Raw genomic sequence first — 26627 nt, forward strand, 5'->3', positions numbered from 1 at the left:
GGTGAATGAATACTAATAGATAATCATTCTTGGTCTACTAGTAGTAATATTAAAAGTACTGAACTACTGGACATTGCAAACATGTTATTAAAAGCTCCCTTAAACTTTATAATAGAACCAGAGGACTGTTGCATTTCAGAGTTGAATGTGACCCAAAGGTTAGTTTTAGAATTTGCCTCTCAAACACCTGTTTACTCAGTTACAAATAAAACATTAGATAGGAATGATAATTTAATGATTTTTAAGCTGTTTCTTTTCTTGGGTGCACTATTGATTGTGCCCAGAACTCACTTACCCTAGTTTGCTTTTCTGTAACATAATGACTATAGAAATGCATGCTAAACTTTTTCTTGCAGGTAAATTAAGTAATAAGCATTAAGTTGTTTTTTTGGACTTCATTTTCAAATGTGTTTTTGTTTTAACTTCTAAATTTTATTTTGGTTGTTTGTAATGCCATTCCCTGTGTAATGAAGCTGTTTAGTGCACTTGAAGAGACACCCCTTGAGTTTGTGTCAGTTTAGTTTCAGTAGGAACTGTATTTTTGCATAGTGTGTCTTGACACCTTTCAGCATGCTTTTGTGTGCTGAATTTGATTTCTTATATATCATTTAACTATTTAGATATGTTGGTGGGTTAAGAGGAAAAGGCACAACTTTGCCAACATGGTGGAAGTACTATGGTCTTGTAGGGCCAAGCATTTTGTTTGTTGGTGTCCTCATGTCCTCTGGGCATGCAAAGAGCCCTAGGTCTTGAGTAAGCATTTGCAGGAGTTTTACATGGAGGTCACCTGATTGAGCTTTCCTTTTCTTGTGGCTTAGAAAGACTCCATCTCTCTCCACTCGAGACCTGCCTGTCCTAGTTGATGTTTTAAAACAGGTGATGCTTTTGTATTTTTTATCCAGCCTTTGTAGTTCTTGGCAGGGAAGTTGGTCTTAAAAGCTATTTATTTTCAGGACTAGAAGTGGAAATGAGTGGAAGAGCATTGTGAGATAGATGTTATGTTACAAATGAAGTCCTTATGTTACAAATGAAGTTGGTTTATCAAGCTTACTATATGGATGAAGTCAGATGCAGAACCAGCTGTGAAAAGGTGGGCATGACGTGGGTCTCCCACCATTGGCTCCTTTTTCTCACCACAGGTCCACCTAGCTTGTGGAAGTTCTTGCTCATCGCAGGCCAGCTTGGCCAAGGATTAGCAACTCTTGAGAGAGAACTGTAAATAGAGATTTAAAATGTGATTTAACTCTGTGGTGATGAAACACATCCCTTTATGTAAATATAATGCTTGACTCACATTAGGCTTTCAAACATGTTTTTCAGAACATTTTATATTTAAAATGCCTGTTTTTTTGCTTAAAAAGGCAAATAGAAGCAGCCACCAACTTTCTATCTCTGCTAAGCTCTCTTTAGTAGATAAGTAACTAATGTGAGACTCATACTACATTTTGGGTAAAGCCTGGGATTAAAACATTTTAAAGTCAGTCTTTAATGTTTTTTTCTCTTTCGGAAGGTCTTTTAACGTCTTGTTCATACTTTGAGATTGCTGGTTAGAGGTTAACTGGAGTTGGGACTTTTAAGAAAATCTTAAAAAATAGACACATAAAAATTAAAATCTCACAGGAATTTAAATGATATTAGAATTATATCATGTGCAAATCACAAGTTTACTGTGAATATATGTATACATTTCTGTTTTAACGTATATACACATAAATACCCAAGGGTTACACATCTATACCGTTTATTTTACTTGATGGTAATTAATCATACGTGTCAGATATTTAAAATAAATGATTATTTAGTATTACTGTTAATAGTTTTATATGGCCACACTTAGGTTTCTTTCCTCTACTTCATTTATTAGCTCTCTGTTATCTATAATGAAATATTAGGGTTAACAAATTTTTCTTTTTTTCTTTTTTTGAATTGTACTTTAGGTTCTGGGGTACATATGCAGATCATGCAGGATTGTTGCATAGGTACATACGTGGCAAGGTGGCTTGCTGCCTTCATCCTCCCATCACCTATATCTGGTATTTCTCTCCACATTATCCCTCCCCACCCCATGCTGTCCCTCCTTTAGCCCCCTCCAAGTGACCGCAGTGTGTGATGCTCCCCTCCCTGTGTCCACATATTCTCATTGTTCAACACCTGCCTGTGAGCGAGAACATGCGGTATTTGGTTTTCTATTCTTGTGTCAGTTTGCTGAGAATGATGGTTTCCAGATTCATCCATTTCCCTATAATGGACATGAATTCATCGTTTCTTACGGCTGCGTAGTATTCCATGGTGTATATGTGCCACATTTTCTTTATCCAGTCTATCGTTGATGGACATTTGGCTTGGAACAAATTTTTCTTTAATTATAATCATACATTTCCTGACAGTTTCAATTTGAAAGACAAAGACTTAGCTCTTGTATTACAGTGTCCCATGGCTTTAAACATTCTATGTTCTGCCCATACCCTCCAGCTTCAGGTTGATTTTATCTCTTATCCGAAATGTTTGTGACCATAAGTGTTTTCAGATTTTTGATTTTCGGGGGATTTGGGAATATTTGCATATACACAATGAGAGATTGTGGGGATGGAACCCATGTTCTAACCATGAAATTCATTTATGTTTTATATATACTGCGTATACATATCCCAAAGGTGATTTAATACAATATTTTAAGTAATTTGTACATGAAATAAAGTTTTGACTGCAACCTGATGAATGAGGTCAGTTGTGGAATTTACTTGTGGCATCATGTTGACTCTCAGAGTTTCAGAGTTTGTAGAATTTTAGATTTCAGATTTTTGGATTAGGGTGGTCAAACCTGTATTCTCATTACATGCCTTGGCTTTCTTTACTGAAGCGTTGTTTTCCTCCATACACAGCATACTTGAAGAATTCATCAGTTGTGCCTAATGTCTTGCTGCCTTTTTGCTGGAGGGCTTGACATAACAGACATTGTAGGCCATAGGGTTATAGATTCAACTCGTTTAGTAGTGATACATCACTGTGCTAAGAGTTTGGATGGGAAATCCAAGCTGTGGAAGACCCATAACAAATAGAAAGGGAAGAAGTAGTGAAGTGGATTTGTATTTGAATTTGATCCTGCATGTATGTTACTTTTTGGTGAGAGGATTAAGATTTATAGGAAATATTAATGTCTTAGAGATTATCTTTGTCAGCTCTTTTTTTACTGAGGGCCACAGTGAATAAATGACTTTACTTAAGGGAGCATAGCCAATTAACAGTAAAGCCAGGATCATATAGGGAATTCCTAACTTCACATCAAATACTCTTACTGTTCTTAGAAGTTTTATATTAAAAAGTTTACCGTAACTGATAGGTGTCCCTCCCTCAGAAAAGTTTGATAATTTCCATACATTCGCAGTAATTGCTCACTTAGAATCCACTCAAGAAAGATGAAAGCATATGTCCACAAAATATTGTACCAAAATGTTTGTAGCCACATTATTCATAATAGACAAAAAATGGAAACAACCCAGGGTAATCTGTCAGCTGATGGGTAAGCAAAATGTGGTCTGTCTATGCAATGGAGTGCTGTTGTAGCCTAAAAAGAAGAAAATACTGTTATATGTTATGACATGAATAAACCTTAGAAACTTTATGCTTAGTGAAGGAAATCAGACACAAAAGATTACATTTTACAGGATAATTAAGTGAAATGCCCAGAAAAGGGAATTTATAGAGACTGAAAGCAGGAGTGAAAAAAGGACTTGTCAGAATTACCAGTACTTTCTATTCTAGCTGCATATCCCAATAAAAGTTTCTATAACTACTATTAGGCTACTTTTCTAATATAGTCTTCCATATTCTTCACTTACCAATTGAACTTTGTGCTTATTGAAGTTCTGTTGTCTTTTACAAACCTATTTATTCTAATTGTACTTATTAATATATAATTTAATATTGTGTAAATCAATAAAATCTTATGAAAAATCGTTTTTTGTTCGTCAAGCTAGATTGAATGCTTTGGAAAGACTTCATAAAAGCAAATGGCTACATACTGGTTTGAATTAAGTGTAGGTAATTTAAATCGGACTGAAAATAGTAAAAAAAAAAGAAATCTTGAAAGAACATTCAGATTACTTCACAAATGCCTCTAGTTCTTGCTTCAGCTTAATGAAACTGAAGTAGGCATGCTAGACAATTTATTATGTATGAATGTTTAAAAGCACACAATCTTTTTTTTTTTTTTTTTTTTTTTTTTAATAAATGGGGTCTTGCTCTGTCCCCCAGGCTGGAGTACAGTGCCATAGTCTTGAGTTCACTGCAGCCTCCACCTACTGGGTTGAACTGATTCTCCTGCCCCAGCCTCCCAAGTAGCTGGGACTACAGGCGCACACCACCATGCCTGGCTAATTTTTGTATTTTTAGTAGAGACAGGGTTTCACCATGTTGAACAGGCTGGTCTCAAATTCCTGACCTCAAGTGATCCGACTGTCTTGGCCTCCCAAAATGCTGGGATTACAGGTGTGAGCCACCACTCCCAGCCTGTAAGTATACAATCTTAAACTTCAGTCACAAGACTCATTAAAAAAAGTCCCAATATCTGAGTGAACATTTATATTTTTAATTTAAAATATTTAAGATGCAAGAGTGTGTGTATGTTTAATAGTTTCCCTGTTTTACTACCCATCTTTAGCCATTCAGATAGTGGTTTTGATCACATTGTGTAAAAGATATTTTCCTGTCTCTGGTGCTTTCCTATACAATAGAAATTTATATATAAACATATGTAAAATATATATATATATAAATCACATTTGTAAAAGTTAATTTAAGCAATAATAGTGATTGTTTTTATAATAAAAGGGATTCTTGTTGCTTTTGAATTATTAAATTTATGCTGGTTTTTATTATGTACATACTGTTTTATGCTGAGAAGTAAATCACAATTAGTATTACAGTAAGAAAAGGTTGGGCCTGGAGGTCATATGAGATGAAAGAGGAGGTTTAGAAAGAGTGGGAGCCATCAAAAGAAAGAAGAGATGTGGTCAGAGGGAAACTTGGAATTTAAGATACCAAGAACTTTGAAGTCATCCATTAAAAATTTTGAACTCATGCAAATTGATGTTAAGATTTAAAAAATGTGAGCTTGTGCTGAGATGATATAGAATGTAGAAATGTGAGCACTGAAGAAGATAATAGAAAATATAACTTTCCTTGTTAGTAGGTGTGTATCATCATAAAAGATGAATGAAAGGAGATTGGAAGAATTATGTCATATGAAGCAAGGACTGCACATAGAGAATTTAATTAAAATTGTTTGGGGCCAGACATGGTACCTCACGTGTGTAATCCCAGCACTTTGGGAGGCCAAGGTCAGCAGATCGCTTGAGGTCAGGACTTTGAGACCAGCCTGGCTAACTCGTGAATCCTCGTCTCCACAAAAAATACAAAAATTAGCCAGGCATGATGGCACTCGCCTGTATTGTCAGCTACTCAGAAGGCTGAGGCAGGAGAATTGCTTGAACCCAAGAGGCAGAGGTTGCAGTGAGCCGAGATGGCACCACTGCACTCCAGCCTGGACATGAGAGTGAATGAGACTCCATCTCAAAAACAGAAAAAAAAAAGTTTGGAAAGTTGATTAATATTATTCTGGTTACATTGTTAATATGGTAGAGCTCTGTTCATGTTCACCTTGTAATTAGCTATAACCTATAGATTCATGTTTATGAATCTGGTGAAAGCTATGGGCTCTTTTTCCAGTGTACTTATGTGTGAACAAACATGTAACTTCATAATTTTAGAAGGTTCACAGACCCATCAGAGCCCAGAGAGATCCTTGTTTAGACAAGAAGGGAATTGTATTCTAATCCTTCTGAGCATTACAAAAAACAGTAGTTGTATTTCAGTTTATTTTGCTATCAATATGGATTTTTAGGTACTGCATGAGATAGTTTTTATCACGAAAAATTCTGGATTATCTGTGCTCTATAAACTGAGATACCTATATTCATGTCGGTAAGAACTTGAAAGTAATAATCTGTTTGAAGTGACAGTAAGTAGAAGTGTTTTAATTATGTAATACTTAATGCTTCTCTATTACATGCATTAGAGCCTTTTAATATTTTATCAGTAACAACCTAAGTTGTATAAATCTATACTTCATTCAACTCAATTTTGCTTCAAAGAACGAACCATGTTTGAATATGCTGTAGCTTTGGGGACAAAGTGTGATCTGCCTACCTTATTGTTTACTTTTTCTACTCTGCTTTTTTGTTCCTGGGTATGATGCTTGCTTACTTTTTTCCCTTTTTCTTAAGGTAAATGGGCCACCATTTATAGCCATTGTCAATTGTAAAAACTTAACTTTATATAACTTGAGACGTGCTAGAAAGTTTCACATTGCTTAAGATCGTTTGAAGTGTTTCTCACCTGAAAAATGATTGCTTTTGGAATTCTTTTTGTTATTGTAGCTCACAATAATTCTTATGTTCACAAGAATTGTCCTCATGTTTATATTACTTTATTTTAACTGTAGGACCGTGTATATGTACAACAAAATAATGTGGAGAATGTCTACAATTTGGGATTAATTATTTTTCGAGATCAAGTTGTACGTTATGGGTGTATTAGGGATCATCTGCGGCAAACTCTGTTGGATATGATTGCAAGAGAGCGGAAAGGAGAAGTTGTAGACAGGTAAAATTTTTCTTTTTACTCTTGTGGTTTTGAGAAACTTGAGAATGATTCACTGTTTTAATTTTATTAAAATAAATAAAAGTTTGAATATTCAGCACACTGGGAAAATCCTCAGAAACTTTAAATCAGACTTAACAGTTACCTAGACTTTAATTTGAAAGCACACATCTATATTTTTTAGAAGAGACTATCCTAAGCTTTTATTTAATATGCTTTTAACAAACAAATCAGTTAATCGTCACTTTTGGCTTTTCATCTATTTTTCATGCCAGCATTTGGTTTTTTTTCTGTATACCATTTTTATTTCTTTTCTTGGTATTTTTCTTTAAGGCCTTTTGTCTGTCCTTCATTCCAAACATTTTTGAAGAAAACTGTTGAATATAGACTAAAATAACTAAGAAATGCTGTGCCCCTTCTAAGCCATATCTTGTCCCCCTTTATAACGGGAATTACAATGTCATTTTGGTGATGCTACAGCTAGAGTGGCTTGAAATGTAAGATTTTTTTCTCTCCTCATCTGTTTTCAGAGCAGCTGTTAGATGAAAACATGTGAAGTTCTTTTTATTTCAGCTTTGGTGCTTGATCAGGATTGCCCACAATTCATTTAGTGCAAAAAATTGTATTGCCCAGGGTAGCTGTATATTGGACCCATGTCTGGCAGTACAGCTTAATCTGCCTGTCTGTCTCCCTCCCTCTCTTCCTCCCTCCCTCCCTCTCTCCCTCCCTCCCTCGCTCCTTCCCTCCTTCCCTCCCTCCTTCCAGATAAATAGCCTCTCTGTGTTTTCAAACACAGAAATATTTAGACGTCTTAATTTTCTTTAAAAATTTTGTTATAACAGAATAAGAACACCTTGAGACAAATAGCTGTGCAGTCAAGCTATGCTTTCCAGCTTAAGATTAGGCTAATCCTTTTGTTTTATGTGAGTGGCCTATGGGAGATTGGTCACTTCAATAAAAGTTAAATGTCCTGAAGATATTTTTACCTACTTCTTTTGTAATTTTTAGGTGAATTTTTAATGTAATTTAATTATCAAGTGATAAAACTTTTTTCAACAGAGGCGCAATAAGAAATGCTTGCCAGATGTTAATGATTTTAGGTCTTGAAGGAAGATCAGTCTATGAAGAAGATTTTGAGGCTCCTTTTTTGGAAATGTCTGCAGAATTTTTTCAGGTAATCTGTCAAAATGTAAATAAATCTTTTAAGATATTCTTAATGTTTTTAATATAGTTACTAATTTAACTATTTTGACCTTTTTTGACTGAGGCCCATTGAGGGAGGGGCATATACAAAAAAATGCCCGTCAGCACACCTACCTCACATTTTGACCATTTTCTGTTAAGCAACTCATCAATAACAAATTGAAGAGTTTGAACTTACACATGTTTTTTAAAATTATAGAGATGACCCTTGAACAGTGTGGGGCATAGGGATACTGACCCCATGTGTAGTTGAAAGTCCACATAAAACTTTTGACTCCCCAAAAACTTACAGCATGCTGTTGACTGGAAACCTCAGGGATAAAATAATCAATTAGCGTATTTTTTGTATGTTACATGTATTGCATATTGTATTATAAAAAAAGCTAGAGAAAAGAAAGTGTTATTAAGATCATTATATGGGCCGGGCGCAGTGGCTCAAGCCTGTAATCCCAGCACTTTGGGAGGCCGAGGCGGGTGGATCACGAGGTCGAGAGATCGAGACCATCCCGGTCAACATGGTGAAACCCCGTCTCTACTAAAAAAAATACAAAAAATTAGCTGGGCATGCTGGCACATGCCTGTAATCCCAGCTACTCAGGAGGCTGAGGCAGGAGAATTGCCTGAACCCAGGAGGCGGAGGTTGTGGTGAGCTGAGATCGCACCATTGCACTCCAGCCTGGGTAACAAGAGCGAAACTCCGTCTCAAAAAAAAAAAAAAAAAAGATCATTATATGGAAGATAAAATATAATTTACTGTTCACTAAGTGGAAGTGGATTATCCGGGTCTTCATCCTTGTCTTCACATTGAGTAGGCTGAGTAGGAGGAGGAGGAAGGAGGATGGCTTGGTCCTTGCTGTCTCGGGGTGGCAAGGGAGGAAGAAAATCTACTTCAACGACTTGTGCAGTTCAAACTTGTGTTGATCAAGGGTCAACTGTATGTTATTAAACTGTAAACTTAGAAATATCCTTAACCTTTTACTATATCTAATACTATAAATTATTTAAGTACCATAAATACATAGCAGCACATCACCAACAAGTCTCATCTGTAAGTTTTTATCAAAGTACACGTAAGGGTGTATATGTAAAATACATGTAAGAATAGGCATGATTCTGCAGTGCATATTTGCCTTAAAGGTGGTTGGTTAAAAAATTACAGGCCAGTGAGTACTATTGATAGAAATTTGCAACAGTGTTCCAAACCCATCTAACTTGCTAAAAGTAAAACTAAACTGGTACTAGTTTGTAATGAAATGATGATAATAACTGAGTACCAATAAACATAAGACTGTATTTATGAGGTAATTGTAACCAGGCATCTTTCCTGAAAACCATAACTATCTGAGCAATTAACAGTGGGAATTTTGTAGTGTTGCCAAAACAGATGTCTTAGTAGAAAGCTAAAGTGTTTATTCCAGTGATATGCTTTTTAAAAAATAAATGAATACAAAATTTTAACTCTTAATAATTCAGTAGGTCATTTATGATAGCTACTGGTTATATCAAAAATTGATCTTGGTGAATTTTGGTGTCACCCATCAAGAAAGAAAGAATGGACTTTTTGCCTTTTTTTTTACCCCCTCCTTCAAATCGTTTTATAGCCCATCAGGAAGACCTTTGTGGCCTGCATTGGTGAGCCTGGACCATGCTTTATGAATTACTAATTTATAATGTAGAAAACGGTCTTTATTTTCTAATACATCAATTAGTTGTAGATATTTTTGACAGTGTTTCTAATCTTTGCATTAGCTTGCATTTTTTCATTACAGTAGATAACATACTAATAGAAGAATTGTTTATAAATCAAGATTCCAGACTATGCTACAGTGACATTTACATGTATGTGTGTGTGAAGACATATATATACTATTTTTAATAGTGGAGAGATGTCTCAGCAAGATTTTTGTTTGGTGTGTAAATGTCTATTCTTCGGAACTTGATTATTTCAAGAATTAAAACTATGTTAAAAAAGTGAGAGATGTTGCTAAATTTTATATGTAACTTACATTGACTACGTGTCTTCCAGTATATAACCGTTAAAACTACTGTCAAATCTGTTAAAATCAGTTGGGGTAACATTTGAAATTTAGTGGAACTTTTCTAAAGCTGTGTTAGCAGACAATATTAATAGTTATTTTAAAACTCTTATTTCTCAAACTTTACTGTATGTCTACTCCTTTGAGAGTGGGAGTGGGTGGCAGGAAGACTTTAGTAACTAGCAGTATGCCAGCAAAGCTTATGATAAACATGATGAATCTTTCTGGTTATTATTTTACATTAAAACAAAGCAAAAGAAGAACATCCCACTCTGTTGGAGTCAGATGCTTCTATACTTTTGACCCTCATTGGTGTGTATTTACTTTTTCTGCTGTTTTTTGGAGTACATTGGCACAGCTTGAAAAACATTGCTTACAGATAAATGTTTTAATTTAGTATTATATGCATACCAAAGGCTTTAAAGGATATAATTCAGCCTATATCAGTCTTTGTAACGAGAAACTACACAAAATGCTAATAGTTCTTATTTTACTTAGGCTGCTTTGTTATAAACACTGTAGAAACCCAGCTAAGAGCAAAAAACACATTTTTTCTATGTTAAAAAAATTACCTTTTTAAATTGCAGATGGAAAGCCAGAAATTTTTAGCAGAAAATAGTGCTTCAGTATATATAAAGAAAGTAGAAGCTAGAATTAATGAAGAAATAGAACGAGTGATGCACTGCCTTGACAAATCAACGGAAGAACCAATTGTAAAGGTGGTTGAGAGGGAACTCATTTCCAAGCACATGAAGACTATAGTAGAAATGGAGAATTCTGGGCTAGTACATATGTTGAAAAATGGAAAGACAGAAGGTAAGTGTTACCTATTGAAAATAAATCATTATTCTGCCATATCAATATTTTTTAAATTTTCCTACAATTAAAGCAGGTAACAGTTTTCAAGAAGTTGTAGTGTGTGTTGTTAATTTGTTTCCGTTGTTACTTTCATGGGATTTCCAAGCTTGATGCTGTCTTACTAATGAAGGTTTTAGACATTTCTAATGAATTGAGCATTTCTGGTCTTTCAGTTTAAGTCTCCTCATTTTATGTTTCTCTTAATCCAGAAGATAAAAGGTTTAATAGTGTTGGTGAGGCCAAGGAGCTCCTCATTCATTCCTGTCCTTGTTGTACATCAAACAAAGGGTTTGGGCTTTCTTGTGGTTTTGTGCTTATCTTAAAAATCTCAAATTTCCATCTTAAGATTTCTGTAGACTTTCCTTTAGGATTTAGTTGTGATAGGGTGCTGAAAATGCAAAAATACTTGTGTCTTCCATATTGATATGTTGAAATAAATTAAATTGGTTTGGGGAACACTGAAGTTATGGAATGGAAAAGGAGGAAGGAGGATTGCATAAAAGTAAAAAACACTTTTGAGGTAACTATAGCATTTTTTTAATCACAATTTTTATTTTTCAGGGATTAAAAAAAATTGTGAAAAGTATCCTAGAAGAAGTTGTAAATTAAAGAGTAATAACCATATCCTCCATTCTTAATTTCTGATGCTTTGTTTTAAAACTTTGCCTTTACCACTGATATGGTATTAGGAAATTAAAAAAAAACAAAAAAACATGGTTGTCCTACTTCCTAGATGAAATATCAGCAATGTTTATCCCCTTCCTTTTAGTAAAAGAAATATATATTGCCTTTTGGGGTCATGACCTATGGAGAGAATAACGAAAGGTTTTTAGAGGAGAATTATAAGAGAAGGAGGATACAAGAGAAGGGAAAAAGAGAGCTGGTGGGAAGTTGAGCCATGTTTATCTCTAGTGGAATCCTTACCTGATGTTTTAAAATTGTTACATTTTTGTATGTATGATAAATCCCTGAAAAGTTCCACATGAAAAAATTTTTTTCAGCTAAAGAGGCTTCCTTTTTTAAAAGACTCTTCTGTTAAACCTTTTTTGTAAAAGCAAAAAACAAGTCATCTAGTGTGTTTGCCATGTTTTCTAAAATTAAGGTCTAAGTCAAGGGTTGGCAAGCTTTTTTTTTTGGTAAAGGGCTAGATAGTGAACAAAATGGCTTGTGGGCCATGCAGTCATCGTGAGAAAATAAGACAATAGCAAATGAATAAGCCTAACTGTGTTTGTATAAGACTTTATGAGCCCTGAAACTTGAATTTCATATAATTTTTATGTGTCACTAAGGAGTATTCTTTTCAGTTTTTCGTTAGCCATTAAAAATGTGAAAAATATCCTTAATTCATGAGCTTACATAAATAGGTGGCAGGCTGTATTTGGTCCACAGGTTCTAATTTAATGACCCTTCCCTGAATGGTCTCTGGCAGACTAGGACTTTTTGCAAAGCATTTGCCCTGCTTAAACAAAGTGAATATTAATAAATTATGTAATGTACTGTTTTGATATTGAATGAATGTTTTCTTACCTACCTTAGGGGCGTGTAGGGAGGGATGATTAAATGGGCTGGAGATTAGGGGCTAGGAAATGTTGATGAAGAGGTTGTTGAGCATGCCAGAATTACAGCATTTCTGTCACCTGTGTGGAGGTGTATGTAAAAGGTGTCAGGTATGCCTTATCATGGCAAGCACTTACGTGAATGAAGGAGTGTCATAATAGTACTTACCAGAGTTCGCCTTTATTTAGTACCTTATGTTTCCGACAACACGGTGTAGCTATCTATGATTCTAAATTAAATTTAAAATTTGTTTTTGTCTGGGCATGATGGCACATGCCTGGAATCCCAGTCCTTTTGGAAGGTTGAAGCGGATGGATTGCTTGAGCTCAGGAGTTCAAGACCAACCTGAGCAAATTAATAAAACCCTGTCTCTGTGAAAAATACAAAAATTAGCCGGGCATGATGGCGTATGTCTATAGTCCTAGCCACTTCAGAGGTTGAGGTGAGAGGATCATTTGAGCCCAGCCAGGGAAGTCAAGGCTGCAGTAAGCCAAGACAGATCATGCCAGTGCACTTCAGCATGGGCGATGGGTTGGGGAGGGGGCGGAAAGAAACTGTTGTCTTTAATTTTTCTGAGCTTCCACTAGAAACTGGTGGCAAGATGTCTTAATTGTGGTAGGCCCTGCTCTTGGAAAAAAGTTCCTCTTGTTGAGTATGTATCAGAAGCAACTTAACCATTATGAAACCAGATTCTCATAAATGAGAAAATGAAAAACAGTTTCCTCACTGTGAATAGAGGATAAATTGGATTGATTATTAGATGCAGATAGCACTATGAAATTAAGTTCAAATGGTATCTTATTTTTATTAAGTGTATATAGAAATAATGATATTTAACTTTTGAATGCCAAATTATTCTCATTTACTGTTTTACATTCCCTTTACCCTGACATTTAAATACAATGAAATTTAGTAATTTGCATACAGTTACATGTACAACATGTAATAGCTAAGGAAAACTTACAAAAACATAGGAATGAAATAGACAAGTTGGGGACCATTTTGTTAGAAGTATTTGATGTGCTACATTTACTGTAGTATGTGACCATAAATTGCTATTGCTTTTGTAATGCCTGTTTTCAATATGGGAAACTTGGTTGTCATTTATGCTAAGTATGTGAGAAGCTGTAAAATTGCCATGTGTAGGTGACTACAGGCATGTATTATTAATGGAAACTGAAATTTGTTGTTGAAAGTCACTGAAACAAAGTTTATTAAACTTGTGTAAAACTTGCTTCTAAATATTTTTTAAAATACATACAACTTCAGTTTTAAGCTCTAAACTACTCTTAGAACTGTAGACCAAGGTAGGCAAATTAGGGCCTGTCCACCAAATCTGTTTTTTTTTTGTTGTTGTTGTTGTTGTTGTTGTTGTTGTTGTTGTTGCATGGGTTTTTTTGTTTTTTTGTGGGTTTTTTTTGTTGTTGTTAAAAAAATCGAAAGAATATTTCATGAAAATTTATATAAATTTATATACAATGTCAGAGTAGAGTAGTTGAGTCAGGTATCTGTGGCCCACATTTAAAAATATTTATTATCTGATGCTTTACAGAAAAAACATTGGTCAGCGTCTGATCTAGAAACTCTTTATTTTTAAAAGTTACTGATTGTAATACTTATAAAATTATCATTGTAAAGTTCTGACACTGTGTTCTCCCAGTAAGTTGTTATTGCAAAGAAACACTAGACATATGGGAAAACAGTATTTTAAAATCTGTATTTTAGTCTTATGAAAAATGATATTAAAAAATGGATAGAATCCAGAGTTTCTATTCTAAATTTAAAATGTATAGTGAAATATACCAAATTTTGAAGTACAGATACTGGCTTAGGATGCCACCTGGGAAACATTAGGGTTTGCTCTGAGGAAAATACTGAAAAAGAGATGTTTATATCATACATTTCATAAAAACTTTACGTAAGGTGTAATGAAGTAAATCCTAGGATAGTTTATTTGATTTGTTGTCATGGTAATCAGTTAAACCTTTGGAAATACCCATAAGACTTAAATTGGTTTTAAGTTTCTTCTTCATTACAGGGATTACCAATTATACCTTAATTAGTTACCCTTTTTGTAGACATTTTGTAGTATCATAGGTCTGCATTAGAATTATGTAGTATAAATTACGTACGAACTCAAAACTGCAGTTGCCTTTTTTTTTTTTGTGACACCACTTGTTTATTATGGATTTTGGCATCTCCTCCATGTAAATTAAAATTTGCTAGGACATTTAATTGATGCTTTCAGAGCATCTCATCCAAAAGGTGTGTTTTATAAGTTACAACGGTAACTATTGACTAGCCTTTTTCCAGTTTTCATTTCAATATATGTATATTTTTTACATGGTCAGCAAATGGTGGTACTGGAGAAATAAGCTTCTCTAAGTATTATAGCGTGAACAAAAATTCATCTTTTTTTCTTCAATCTTTAATGGTAGCCAATTTGTGTTTTCTTTCTGATTTGTAGACCTTGCTTGCATGTACAAGTTATTTAGTCGTGTGCCAAATGGTTTGAAAACAATGTGTGAGTGTATGAGTTCCTATTTGAGGGAGCAAGGTAAAGCTCTTGTTTCTGAAGAAGGAGAAGGAAAGAATCCAGTTGACTATATCCAGGTAAGTAAACCTAGACGATTCTCTACATTTATGATAAAGGCATTTTGGTAGGTGCTGCAAAGGCCGCTTTCACCATGCTGTGTATTGTATACTTTAAACTTAATTTTCCCAGTAGTAAAATAATATGTGTAATTATCCTAAATACTTCAGAATTTTGCAAGGTGTGCGTATTTATATCAGGGAGCTGAAATTCAACTGCTACTTTTCATTTAACTTCTCTGATGGAGAACTTGTTTAAATAGCCTCAATTTTAAGTCTCAGTTTTTGGTATGCCTTAGTGTTTGCATACATTAGTATGTTGGAGAAAACAACTGGTTTAAATACTTTTTGTTTGAAAACATTTTACTTTCAAGCAGTACTATAAATAAATTATGTGTCATGTTTTTGTGTTTTAATCAGCTTTTTGGTACATTTTTTAAGCTAATTTTTCCCTGGCTAACCCATTCCATCAAGACAGGAGAATGAGAAGCAGTGAGGGGGTTCTTTGGTTTGTTTGCATTGTATTAATACATATATGGAAGATACAATACTTCTCTCATTGACTTTTTTAATAGAGGCTTACATACAGGCTTGAAAATAATACCAAAACTATGTGAGTTTAAAAATGAATATACATGTTTGTTACCAGCAAAGTTAAGATAAACATACATGGTCATAAGTGTGTTATTTATGGAAAAATTATTTTAATGTGTTCCAAATTTTACTGTTTTTATTTCTAAGGGCTTATTGGATCTGAAGAGTAGGTTTGATCGCTTCCTTCTAGAATCATTCAACAATGACCGCCTCTTTAAACAAACAATTGCGGGTGACTTTGAGTATTTTCTCAACCTCAACTCCAGGTCTCCTGAATACCTCTCATTATTTATTGATGATAAACTGAAAAAGGGAGTCAAAGGGGTAAGTAGTATTGTATTTGAAAATACATTTAATTTTATTTAAAGATAAAAAATTATGTATAAAGTTAGGACATTTTGCAGATAAAAATTAAGCATGCCCCATTGCTGTGCTTAAATGTGTGCCATGGCCTAGTAAAAAATACTGTTTGAAATACTTGACATGCTCCAAAGTAGTTAGACATTTCACTTAATGTGTAATTGGCTTCAAAAACAAGTAACTGGATGGGCTTGGTAGCTCATGACTGTAATCCCAGTATTTGGAGAAGCCAAGACAGAAGGAGCTCTTGAGGCCAGGAGTTTGAAATTAGCCTTGTTAACAGAGTAAAACTCCATCTCTACAAAAGTAAAAGAAAAAAATTAGTGGTACAAGGTGATAAATACCTGTTGTCCCAGAGGCTGAGGCAGAGGATCACTTGAGCTCAGGAGTTTAAGGCTGCAGTGAGCTATGATCACGCCACTGCACTCCACCCTGGACAACAGAGCAAGACCTTGTCTCAAAAAAAAAAAAAAAATGAACAACTACACAGCTGAAGTTGGTAAATAGTCACTTTTATGACAGAGTTAGGCATGCTTAAGATAAAAAAAAAACTAGAAAACAATTTTCTAATAGTACAGAATGTTGTTTGCTCTCATCTGGTTCTGAAGGTTATATGTCAAACAATAATTGGATGCCAAGAATGTTAAGGCATAGATAGAGTAGATTTCAGAAAACAGTTGCTATAGCTCAGTTTCAAGCCTTTAGGATACATGCTACCTCTGAAACCTGGGGAGCTCACGGCAGCACAGATCAACTGAAGTGTGTTCTGCTCACATCTGAATTGGTCTCTTTTGACTTCATTTTGGAATTTGTGACATGAAAGGGAAAAGCAACAAGTTGTCACAGGTTTTACAGGCAGAAGCTGCAACAAGGAAACAAAATCACTAAGGATGCACAGAATAGAAAAGTCTATTAATTATGCATTCATGTCATCTTCCATTTTTCTGAATATATTAATACAGCCTGCCACAGAATCCTTTTGCCCATATTTAAAAGTAAGAGCAATGGTCTTTTTACTGTTTGGATTGTGACAAATTATTGCCTTTTGTTTGCACAATTTAGGGTTTCAGTGAGCTTAAATGAAAGAATCTGTCTTTTGGCTGTATAATGTTTTGCCTATACGTGCAAAGGCTTCATAACATAATCTCCGTGACTAAAATTTCATTTCCTGTATTCTCAGTCATCCCTTAATCCAGCCCTATATTACCTTATGCCTCCATTTCAGTAGTAGCCTTCTGTGGAATAGAATTCCACTCCAGCCTCCCATGCATGATGCACTAAATGCGAATGTAAGAATGATGCTACTGTGTGAAGTAAGAGGCACTTTCTCAAACTGTATTCCTTTTTCTGATGTATGTCAGCCAGATATCTGTGTTTTCAAACAGTAGTGTTTTTAAGCTGTAAATGAACTGTAATGCTACTTCTGTAGAATTAAAATTATATAATTGTTAAATCATCTTAATTTTGCAGCTAACAGAACAAGAAGTAGAAACAATATTGGATAAGGCAATGGTCCTTTTTAGGTTTATGCAAGAAAAAGATGTATTTGAACGTTATTATAAACAACACTTGGCAAGGAGACTTCTCACAAATAAAAGTGTTTCTGATGACTCTGAAAAAAACATGATATCTAAGTTAAAGGTAAGGTATGTTTTAGGTGGAACAGAATGCACCTAACTGATGTTTATCATGGTTGTGTACTGACAACATGTGATTGGAAATTATTTGGTTGATTTTTAAGTGTTTATTTTTAGAAATAAAGGTAGATTGTTTTGAGAAGAACACGGCCTACACTAACATTTTTTTCAAGTTTAGGGATATTCAGAGTTTGCTGGAATTTTGTTTTGTTATGTCAAGATGCATTCATGGAGGTCTGAAAGGGAGGATTAGTAAAAGGGAAACAATAAAGAGGTTATTGCCATGTAGTTCTTCTTCTCAAATTGTGGTCCATGGAATACTTGTACCTGGATCACCTGAGATTCTAGTTAAAAACACAGAATTCTGGGCCCTACCTTTCATGGGAGGTATATTGGAATCTCTGAAAGAATTTGGGAATTTCCATTTTAAAATAAAATCCTAAAGTTTGGTAACCACAGGCATAGAGCAGCTGTTAAGATTATCAGGGATAGCAATAACATGAAATAATTTATTTCCTCTATACACAGAAAAATCTACGATTTGTGTATATTTGTGTTTTTCTTTCACAGACTGAATGTGGATGTCAGTTCACATCAAAACTGGAAGGAATGTTTAGGGATATGAGCATCTCAAACACAACAATGGATGAATTCAGGCAACATCTACAGGCAACTGGTGTAAGATTCTGCATTAATTTCTACTTATATATTCATGTAAAGTCTTTTATAATGGGCATTTTCATCCATTTAGCAGATGACAGTTTCTTTAAATGTCATTAGCGACAACATATTTTGTCTGTACTTATTTTTCTTCACATTTCCTCTTTTTCTATGTTTATGTTAAAACTTTTTATTATTTTAAAATTCAGTTTCTGCCGGGCACGGTGACTCAAGCCTGTAATCCCAGCACTTTGGGAGGCCGAGCAGGTGGATCACAAGGTCAAGAGATCGAGACCATCCTGGTCAACATGGTGAAACCCTGTCTCTACTAAAAATACAAAACATTAGCTGGCCATGGTGGCGTGTGCCTGTAATCCCAGCTACTCAGGAGGTTGAGGCAGGAGAGTTGCCTGAACCCAGGAGGCGGAGGTTGTGGTGAGCCCAGATCGCGCCATCGCACTCCAGCCTGGGTAACAAGAGTGAAACTCCGTCTCAAAAAAAAAAAAAAAAAAAAAAAAAAAATTCAGTTTCTCCTCCCCAGTTGAAAGGAATACACTGACAATTTAATAAAGAGAATTATTCTGCTGTTAATAAAGATAGCACAAATCTATTATAAATTGTGGAAAGAATACTGGGCTTACACAAGTTTACGGAGTTTTAGTACTCTTCTTTTCACTTCACCCCAGGATTGTGTCATCTTGGGATAGTCACATGACCTTTCTATACCTTACTACTGTCATTCTCCTCTGTAAGTTTAGCCTAAATGGGCCTTACATCCTAAGAGCGGGTAGCAGGTGCGCTGAGACCATGAAAACACAGAAATTAATGTGTTACAAATGTGTTTGGTGTAACTCCCCAAAGCTGGTGAACTGGAACTTTCATGGCTTTGGAGTCTGATGGCGGTTTTATGAGTATTTAATGATATTCACAATTTAGTTTCATTTTTTACTCTGATTTTCAACTTAACCTTAAATTTAGAGAATTCTACAATTTTTAAATTTTCTAAATCACCATGTGCCACTCTGTAGTTAAGATGCATCACAACCATTTAACAGACTTGTGAGTCTTTCTTTTGATATCAAAAAAGGAGATCATCACTTTCACAAACCGGATATGTGAAAATATCTAATTCTGTAGAATAACCATTTATATGAAAACATTCTGACTGTAATGTAAATAGTTACATGATTTGCCTTATATATCAGTGTTTACAGTGGAGAAGATCTGAGAGGAGGAAAGATGCAAGTTTGTGATAGAAATTTTGGGTGGACAGGAACTGAGTAGTGTAATTATCCTGGATTTTTTTTTTTTAGATTGTTTAGGAACTTGTAGTTAAATCTAATATATTGCCATATTTTCTTGTATTTTTTTGTTTGTTTGTTTGCTATAATAAGCTTTTTATTTTTTTCTTCCACTAATCATACACATTGAGAGCTATAGGGAGGATTGGGGTAGATCCCATGCATATTGATATGGGATGGATGGACTGACCACATTGAGACCCTGCCTTACCCCAGCCAACTTGCAAACGTATAAACAGTTCTCCACCTCCCCCAGTATATCATATAAGAGTCTCTGCTATGATCCTCTCTTCTGTGTGTCATCTAATTTTTTTATTTTCAGTTTCTTTAAGTAATCATTTTGTGGGTACTTGTGAAGCAGTCTTGAGTGTAGAATGGTCCTTGATATTCATAAACTCTGATTCCTCCCCCTAAAAATTTATATTACTAAATCACTGAGGTAAGATAAAAATGGAATGATGGGTTATTAGTTCTGAATATCAATAATAAAGATAATGTTTAATCCATAAGAGTTTCTGTTGTGCTTTATTGCTGTTTACTTAAAAAATTAATTTGTTTAAAAGAAGAAAATAATTGTGACAGTGATACTAACATAGAAGTAGTCATTCATTGTGCAGATATTTATAGAGCACCTGCTATGTAGCGATCTCTAGTGTCCTATGCAGCGGTTAGAATGTGAGTTACATGTTAAAACATAAAATTTGTTTAGTTGAAGTAGGTGCTGAAATATTAGAAATAACATTGTGTATTAAGATGGTAAAGGTATTTTAAACTGAGATGAAGGATCTTATGCTAGAATTTTCTCTAAAATGATATGATTGACCCCCTTGACCTTTTATTTAAAAAGGCCCAAACTTTTCAGTTCTCAGTGATAACAGTAAGACTTGATTTATGTGCCAAAAACTATTCTTTGTTCAGTGTTTTTAAATTAACATCACAAGCAATAATTATGACTGTTTGCCAGCGTAGTTAAAATTTGTGAAACACCGGATGGGTCTAACCTTTAAGAAAATCTCCTGGTAAACTGTTCTAGAACTTCTAGAACATCCTCAACATACCTCAAACCAGATCTGAAAAAACAACTGGGCAGGTTTTTAAATTAGTCACTAGACATGGAGCTAACTGCTTTGGTAAATCTAACACGGTGTCTAAACAGAACAGATAACAAATCCTAGTTAATTTTGAGGAGAGTATCTCTTTCTGTTTTACATAGGTATCTTTAGGTGGTGTTGATCTTACAGTCCGGGTGCTCACGACGGGATACTGGCCCACTCAGTCAGCCACACCAAAGTGCAACATCCCCCCAGCACCAAGACATGCTTTTGAGATATTCAGAAGGTAAATCTAAATCAGACTTTGCATTACTACGTACAAATAATTGTTCAAAATTAAAATGAATTTGAACATTAGTATCCGTAATTGAAGATGAATGTGTTCCATTTATTACCTCGTATTCAAAAGTAGCATCTATCCTAGCATGCAGCAATTTCCCCCTTTGTAGGATCTTAATGAATAAAGTAAAGCAGTCTTAATTTATCTCTAGAAAGATTGTTTATATGCTGGCATTTGAAATGCCTTTTATTTAGAGCCTTAGTAAAAATGGAAAAAGAGAAAGTAAATTATGTTGGAAAACCAGACCCAGAGAATTCCTTAGACTTTTCTGAACACTTCAGCCAACTCGAATTGTTGGAAATACTTGGGACACCTTATTCCCACTGATACTCAGAGTCTCTGAGTTGGCAGTTTTGATGAGGATGAGGAGCAAGAAGAAAACCAAGAGTGATATTAGTTGCAAGAAAAAAATAGAAAATGATTCAAGCAAATCTCTTTTTTGGGCTGCTGAAAATAATTGGCTTACTCAGTGTGGAGACTACTTTTTGAAAAGCTACTCCTGTGAACACTAGGGATGAAGATGAGTATACCCCCCCTTCATCGAGCAGCCTAAGGTGGACACTTAGACATTGTCTGTGAGCTGACTACACAAGGGGCAGATGTTTTTGCAGTAACCATGGATAGCTGGACACCTCTACATGGTGTTTGTAAGTGGAATACCAGAGTGGCTTCTTTATTTCCTCATCATGATGCAGATCAGTTATGAATGCTCAAACAAAAGGCCTCTTGACTACCTTGCATCTTATCTTGCTGCTGGTTCAGAGAAAGCAGTGATACTCTAGAACAGGCGTCCCCAAACTATGGCCCGTCGGCCGCATTCGGCCCCCTGAGGCCATTTATCCGTCGGGGCACCTCTTTAGTTGGTGGTCAGTGAAAAGAGCACAGTATGTGGCAGCCCTCCAATGGTCTGAGGGACAGTGAACTGGCCCCCTGTATAAAACGTTTGCGGACGCCTGCTCTAGAACTTCTACTGTGAACTGTTACCTCAAACCAGATCTGAAAAAAGAAGAAACTGCAGGAGGACAAGTGTCTGTCACAACCTCTTTGAAATTGTGGAAGGCACTGTATAAATTCTTCACCTTAGTCTTAATGATTCTAGTAATTAAGCTTCCAAGTACCAGTCCTCCTTTGTGTGAGATGTAAAATATTCCCATAATAAGAAGTTGACATCAAACATCTTATTGCAAAAAATTCATTGGTGCTCATTAAGATGTTCTTCCAAGTGAAATACCTGACCTTGAGGTCAAAATGTGCTTGAAAGTTTGAATGTATCTTGAATGATTTCTGTGGAGTTTGTGATTTTTATCAGAAATAATTTTTACTTGCCTATACTTAAAAACTTGATGGGGGTTGTACAGAAACTTACGATACTTTTGATGCTGATGCAGGAGATAGATATTTTTAAATCACCCATATCCTGATCTTTCTTGAGTATTCAGCATATTGACATGTATCTTTGTAAGGTGAGGTAACTAAGAATTTAACTTAAAAAGCCTCAAACATTCTGGTGCTCTTCAGCTGTCTTCTCTATATTACCATAGCCCAGGGGTCCCCAAACTTCTTACACAGGGGGCCAGTTCACTGTCCCTCAGACCGTTGGAGGGCCGCCACATACTGTGCTCCTCTCACTGACCACCAATGAAAGAGGTGCCCCTTCCTGAAGTGCGGCAGGGGGCGAGATAAATGACCTCAGGGGACCGCATGTGGCCCACGGGCTGTAGTTTGGGGACACCTGCCATAGCCAGTTGCTTTTATTGTGAATCAGAAGCACTAGCATATTATTAACTTATATCTTCATAAATTAAAAAAAAAAAAAAAAAACACTAGATTTGTCTTTTAGAACATAACCATTTGCCAGGAAAGCAGCTAGGTGTTTAATCCATCAATCTTGTATACTGTCTCCACCACCACAATTCATATTATCCTATGGACAGTCCTACTTCACCCTGGTCAGCTGCATGAGCCTTACTCTAATAGTGAATCAATATAATCGTTTATACATGCACACAGATACACTTTGTTGCAAGAGTTCACGGTATATCTGCTATCCAACTAGTTTTACTTGCCTAATCCAACTGGTTTAGATACTGCTCAGTCTCTTTGAGTTCACAGAAATGTCGGGTTTTTTCCCTCCCCAAGGTCCTCATTTTTTACAAACAGTAGAAAGGCAGAATTAAAAGGGAAAAGGAATTCTAGGAGTGAAGGGATGATTGTTACACTGGGGCAGGAACCACAGAGTAGCTCAGGCTTTGAAAAAAGGCGATATGGATAGTGACAAAAAATATAAATATAAAAATTCAAAAGTACAAATTTTGAACAACAACAAAGGGAGAGTTTATCCTTTATAATTTTAATATGTAAGAAAAAGTTGCATAAAGTTTTCCCAGAGGAATATTTTATAAATGCCCTTCATTCAGCATTAGTGCATTGAGTATTTTTTGTACTGTGGTATAGAAATATATTTTGTACTGTTGATGTCTACTACTGGCTTAGGACAAATTGATTATTGGGTTACTATGGAGAAAGGTGGTCTTAAAAGCAGGGGCTGAGCAGCAGTGGGCTGGGGCAGAGTGCACAGTAGAAATTACTTAGTGTGCTGCCTTTGTCGTGCAGTATCTAACTGAGTTGCTTAGGGCTCTCTCAAGGTTTCTGTCTTCTGTAGAAAGTTGAAACTGAACTTGAATCCTAAGGTTTCCTTTAACTTTTAAAGTCTGTGTATATATGTGTGTGTGTGTGTGTGTGTGTGTACGTACACATATGTTTAAGGGATGTTATTCTGTAATTTGTAATTTCAAATGTGTAAGTTTGATTTTCTGAAACCTGGTTTGATTTGCGGAAGGTTCTACTTAGCCAAACACAGTGGTCGACAGCTCACACTCCAGCATCATATGGGTTCTGCAGATCTCAATGCCACATTTTATGGACCAGTTAAAAAGGTAAGTATTGATAGTCTGAATATATTAAGTAACTTAGTCTGTAGAGCTGATTTGTGATTTATGTTGACCTGGGTAAATTATTTATTTCTCCTGTTTCTCTACTTGTGTTACATGTTAGAAAGGTTAAAAATCCTGGCTTTGGTTTATTACTTCCGTTGTCTCAGTTGCTAACTGCAACTTTGAAATTACTAAGACTATACCAGTATAGTCTTCTCTAAGGACTAAATATTAGGATAATTACATATTTTATTTATAAAATTCGGTTTGAAAAAATATTGCATAAAATAGTAAAATGTAAGTTGATTTCAGAGGATACAAAGCCATGCGCCTCTTTTCAAAATTCTGTCACCAACAATCTTTATTTCTAATGAATCAAGATTGGGAAAATTAACACTTGAGATTTGTTGGATATAAAATGTTATTAAAGTCATTTAAAAAATAAGTAATGGACAAGTGATTTGCCTTCATTTTTAAAAAGCAATTACTTTTGTATATCTAAATTGTGAGGTATAGAGTAATAATTTATTTTCATTACTTGGTATGAATCAGGATTATTTGCCTTCAAAAAATACTAAGTCTTCTAGAAAAACTGTATAGAAATACAAGAAAAACTGTATAGAAATACACCTATATTGTCATCTAGGCAGGAAATAAGATTTAGACTTTAATTAGAATTTTACTAGTTTGATATGGTGAATCACTGTTGACATCAGTTTAAGTATTGCTGAAAATGCCTGTAAGTATTCTAATTTTTATATTTAGTTGGAATGAGAAATAGCTCTTTGTAATAAATTTAGTTGAATAATATTCAACACATATATTTTAAGTGTAAATGGGAAGGACAAGGAAACTAAAGAACTCATCTTTTAATTACTGCTAGTTTTTGTTTGAAAAGAGGGTTTTTTCCCCTAAACAGTCATGTTCTTTTGAAGTTTATTAAGCAGATCAGTAGATTTTTTTTTTTTTTTTTGAAGGAAAATTTGCATTATTTTATAGAAAACAGTGTACAACTTAACCCAGTTTCGTGGCAAGTTCTTTAGCCTTTGCCTTTTCGAGCTTGGCGATGCGAGCCACAGACTTGGGACCCAGGACCTTGCCTCCCCAGTGACGGCGGATCTCATCGTATCGGTCATCGTAGTTGGTGCAGACAGCTTCCACCAGCTTAGCCAAAGCGCCTTTGCCTTCTGAGTTCACGTGTGTGAAGGCGACAGTGGTGCAGGTCTTCCTGTGGACCAGACGTCCCAGTCTTGCCTGCCCCTTGGTAATGCAGTAAGGGGCTCCCATTTTACGACACAGGGCAGGCAAGAAGACAACCAGCTCAATAGGGTCCAAGTCATGTGCTATCACCACCAGCTGAGCTTTCTTGTTCTCCACCAAGGTAGTGATGGTGTTAACTCCTGCTCGAAGGACAGGTGGTCTCTTAGTGGGGACGTCCCCTTTGCCAGCCGCTTTCTTCTCGGCCTTGGCCAACAGCCTCTGCTTCTGTTCTTTCTTCGTCTCTGGTCTATACTTGTGCGCCAGCTTAAGCAGCTGAGTAGCTGTTTGGCGGTCCAGGGCCTGGGTGAACTGGTTAATTGCAGGGGGTACTTTCAGCCGCTTACAGAGGATGGCTCTCTGCCGCTGCAACCTGATATAGCGGGGCCATTTCACAAAGCGGGTGAGGTCTCTTTTGGGCTGGATGTCTTGTCCAATGCCAAAATTTTTAGGCCTTTTCTCAAATAGTGGATTCACCACTTTCTTGGCCTCCTGCTTCTTCAGGACAGCGGGGGCCGGCGCCACCTTCTTCCCCTTGGCTTTCTTTCCTTTCAGCATCTTGGGCGTCGGGAAGAGCAGATCAGTAGATTTTTAAAACATAATGCGTATGTTAATATTTGAAGAGTTAGAAAGTTCCAGTTTGCATCCCCTAAATCGTAAAGCAGGAACAGGCTTTGAGAACACTTCCCTCCTCTTCCCCGGCCCCTGTGCTGTGCTGTGCTGTGCTATTTTTTGATCTCTTGCTATGATGAGGCCACACAAAAAGAAACCAAATCCTCTTAACTTTTGGTGGTAGTGTAACTAGTAGTGTTTTGTAAGTCCATTATTATTATCATCCCGTAGTGTACTGTTAAAATAATCTTATCGTTGACTATAGGGAATTGATTAATTACTTAGATTTCCTTTATAGGAATAAGTTATATAGTTTTGTTGAGGGGGAGGTTGGAGATTATGGAACCTATTTCTGAAACAGACTGTTAAAGTTACCAGGAAATTGGTCAGTTATGGTGACTCACGCCTGTAATCTCAGCACTTTGGGAGTCTGAGGCGGGTGAATCACTGGAGCCAGTTAGTTTGAGACAGCATGGGCAACGTGGCAAAACCCCATCTCTACAAAAATAGGAAAATTACCCGGGTGTGATGGTGCACACCCATCGTCCTAGTTACTCAGGAAGCTGAGGCAGGAGGATCGCTTGAGCCCAGGAGGTTGAGGCTGCATTGAGCATTGTTTGTGCCACTGCACTCTAGCCTGGGTAACAGAGTGAGACCCTGTCACTGATACATACATACATAAATATTTACATGCATACGTACATAAATGTTACCAGGAAATGATTGTATCTTCGTTTATATTTTTTGAAAAATGAAACAGGAAGATGGATCTGAAGTTGGTGTTGGAGGTGCACAAGTAACTGGCTCTAATACACGGAAGCACATATTGCAAGTCTCCACTTTCCAGATGACCATATTAATGCTCTTTAATAATAGAGAAAAATACACATTTGAGGTATGGGTTTTGGTTATATACATTTTAACTGTGTTGTTTCTAACTCTTATTTGTTACTTGAGTCTGTATTGTTTGAGTAA

General features: G+C 35.8%; 1 protein-coding gene and 2 pseudogenes across 2 annotated transcripts in view; 2 read left to right on the plus strand and 1 right to left on the minus strand.

The window, feature by feature from the left end:
- CUL3 (cullin 3) overlaps positions 1-26627 on the plus strand; it is a 108766-nt gene that overhangs the window by 63370 nt on the left and 18769 nt on the right. For both annotated transcript variants that reach the window (XM_039469794.2, XM_074398957.1), the window contains 10 exons: positions 6503-6663; positions 7720-7834; positions 10487-10715; positions 14782-14927; positions 15648-15824; positions 17331-17501; positions 18068-18175; positions 20672-20796; positions 23690-23786; positions 26413-26547. In XM_039469794.2, coding sequence (XP_039325728.1) covers positions 6503-6663; positions 7720-7834; positions 10487-10715; positions 14782-14927; positions 15648-15824; positions 17331-17501; positions 18068-18175; positions 20672-20796; positions 23690-23786; positions 26413-26547 — 1464 coding nt within the window. The remainder of the gene's footprint in view (positions 1-6502; positions 6664-7719; positions 7835-10486; positions 10716-14781; positions 14928-15647; positions 15825-17330; positions 17502-18067; positions 18176-20671; positions 20797-23689; positions 23787-26412; positions 26548-26627) is intronic.
- On the plus strand, positions 20803-23683 carry LOC141584536 (ankyrin repeat domain-containing protein 49 pseudogene; annotated as a pseudogene).
- On the minus strand, positions 24791-25598 carry LOC120364290 (large ribosomal subunit protein eL8 pseudogene; annotated as a pseudogene).

The sequence above is a fragment of the Saimiri boliviensis genome, chromosome 5 (genome assembly GCF_048565385.1).
Source record: "Saimiri boliviensis isolate mSaiBol1 chromosome 5, mSaiBol1.pri, whole genome shotgun sequence".
Lineage (NCBI taxonomy): Eukaryota > Metazoa > Chordata > Mammalia > Primates > Cebidae > Saimiri > Saimiri boliviensis.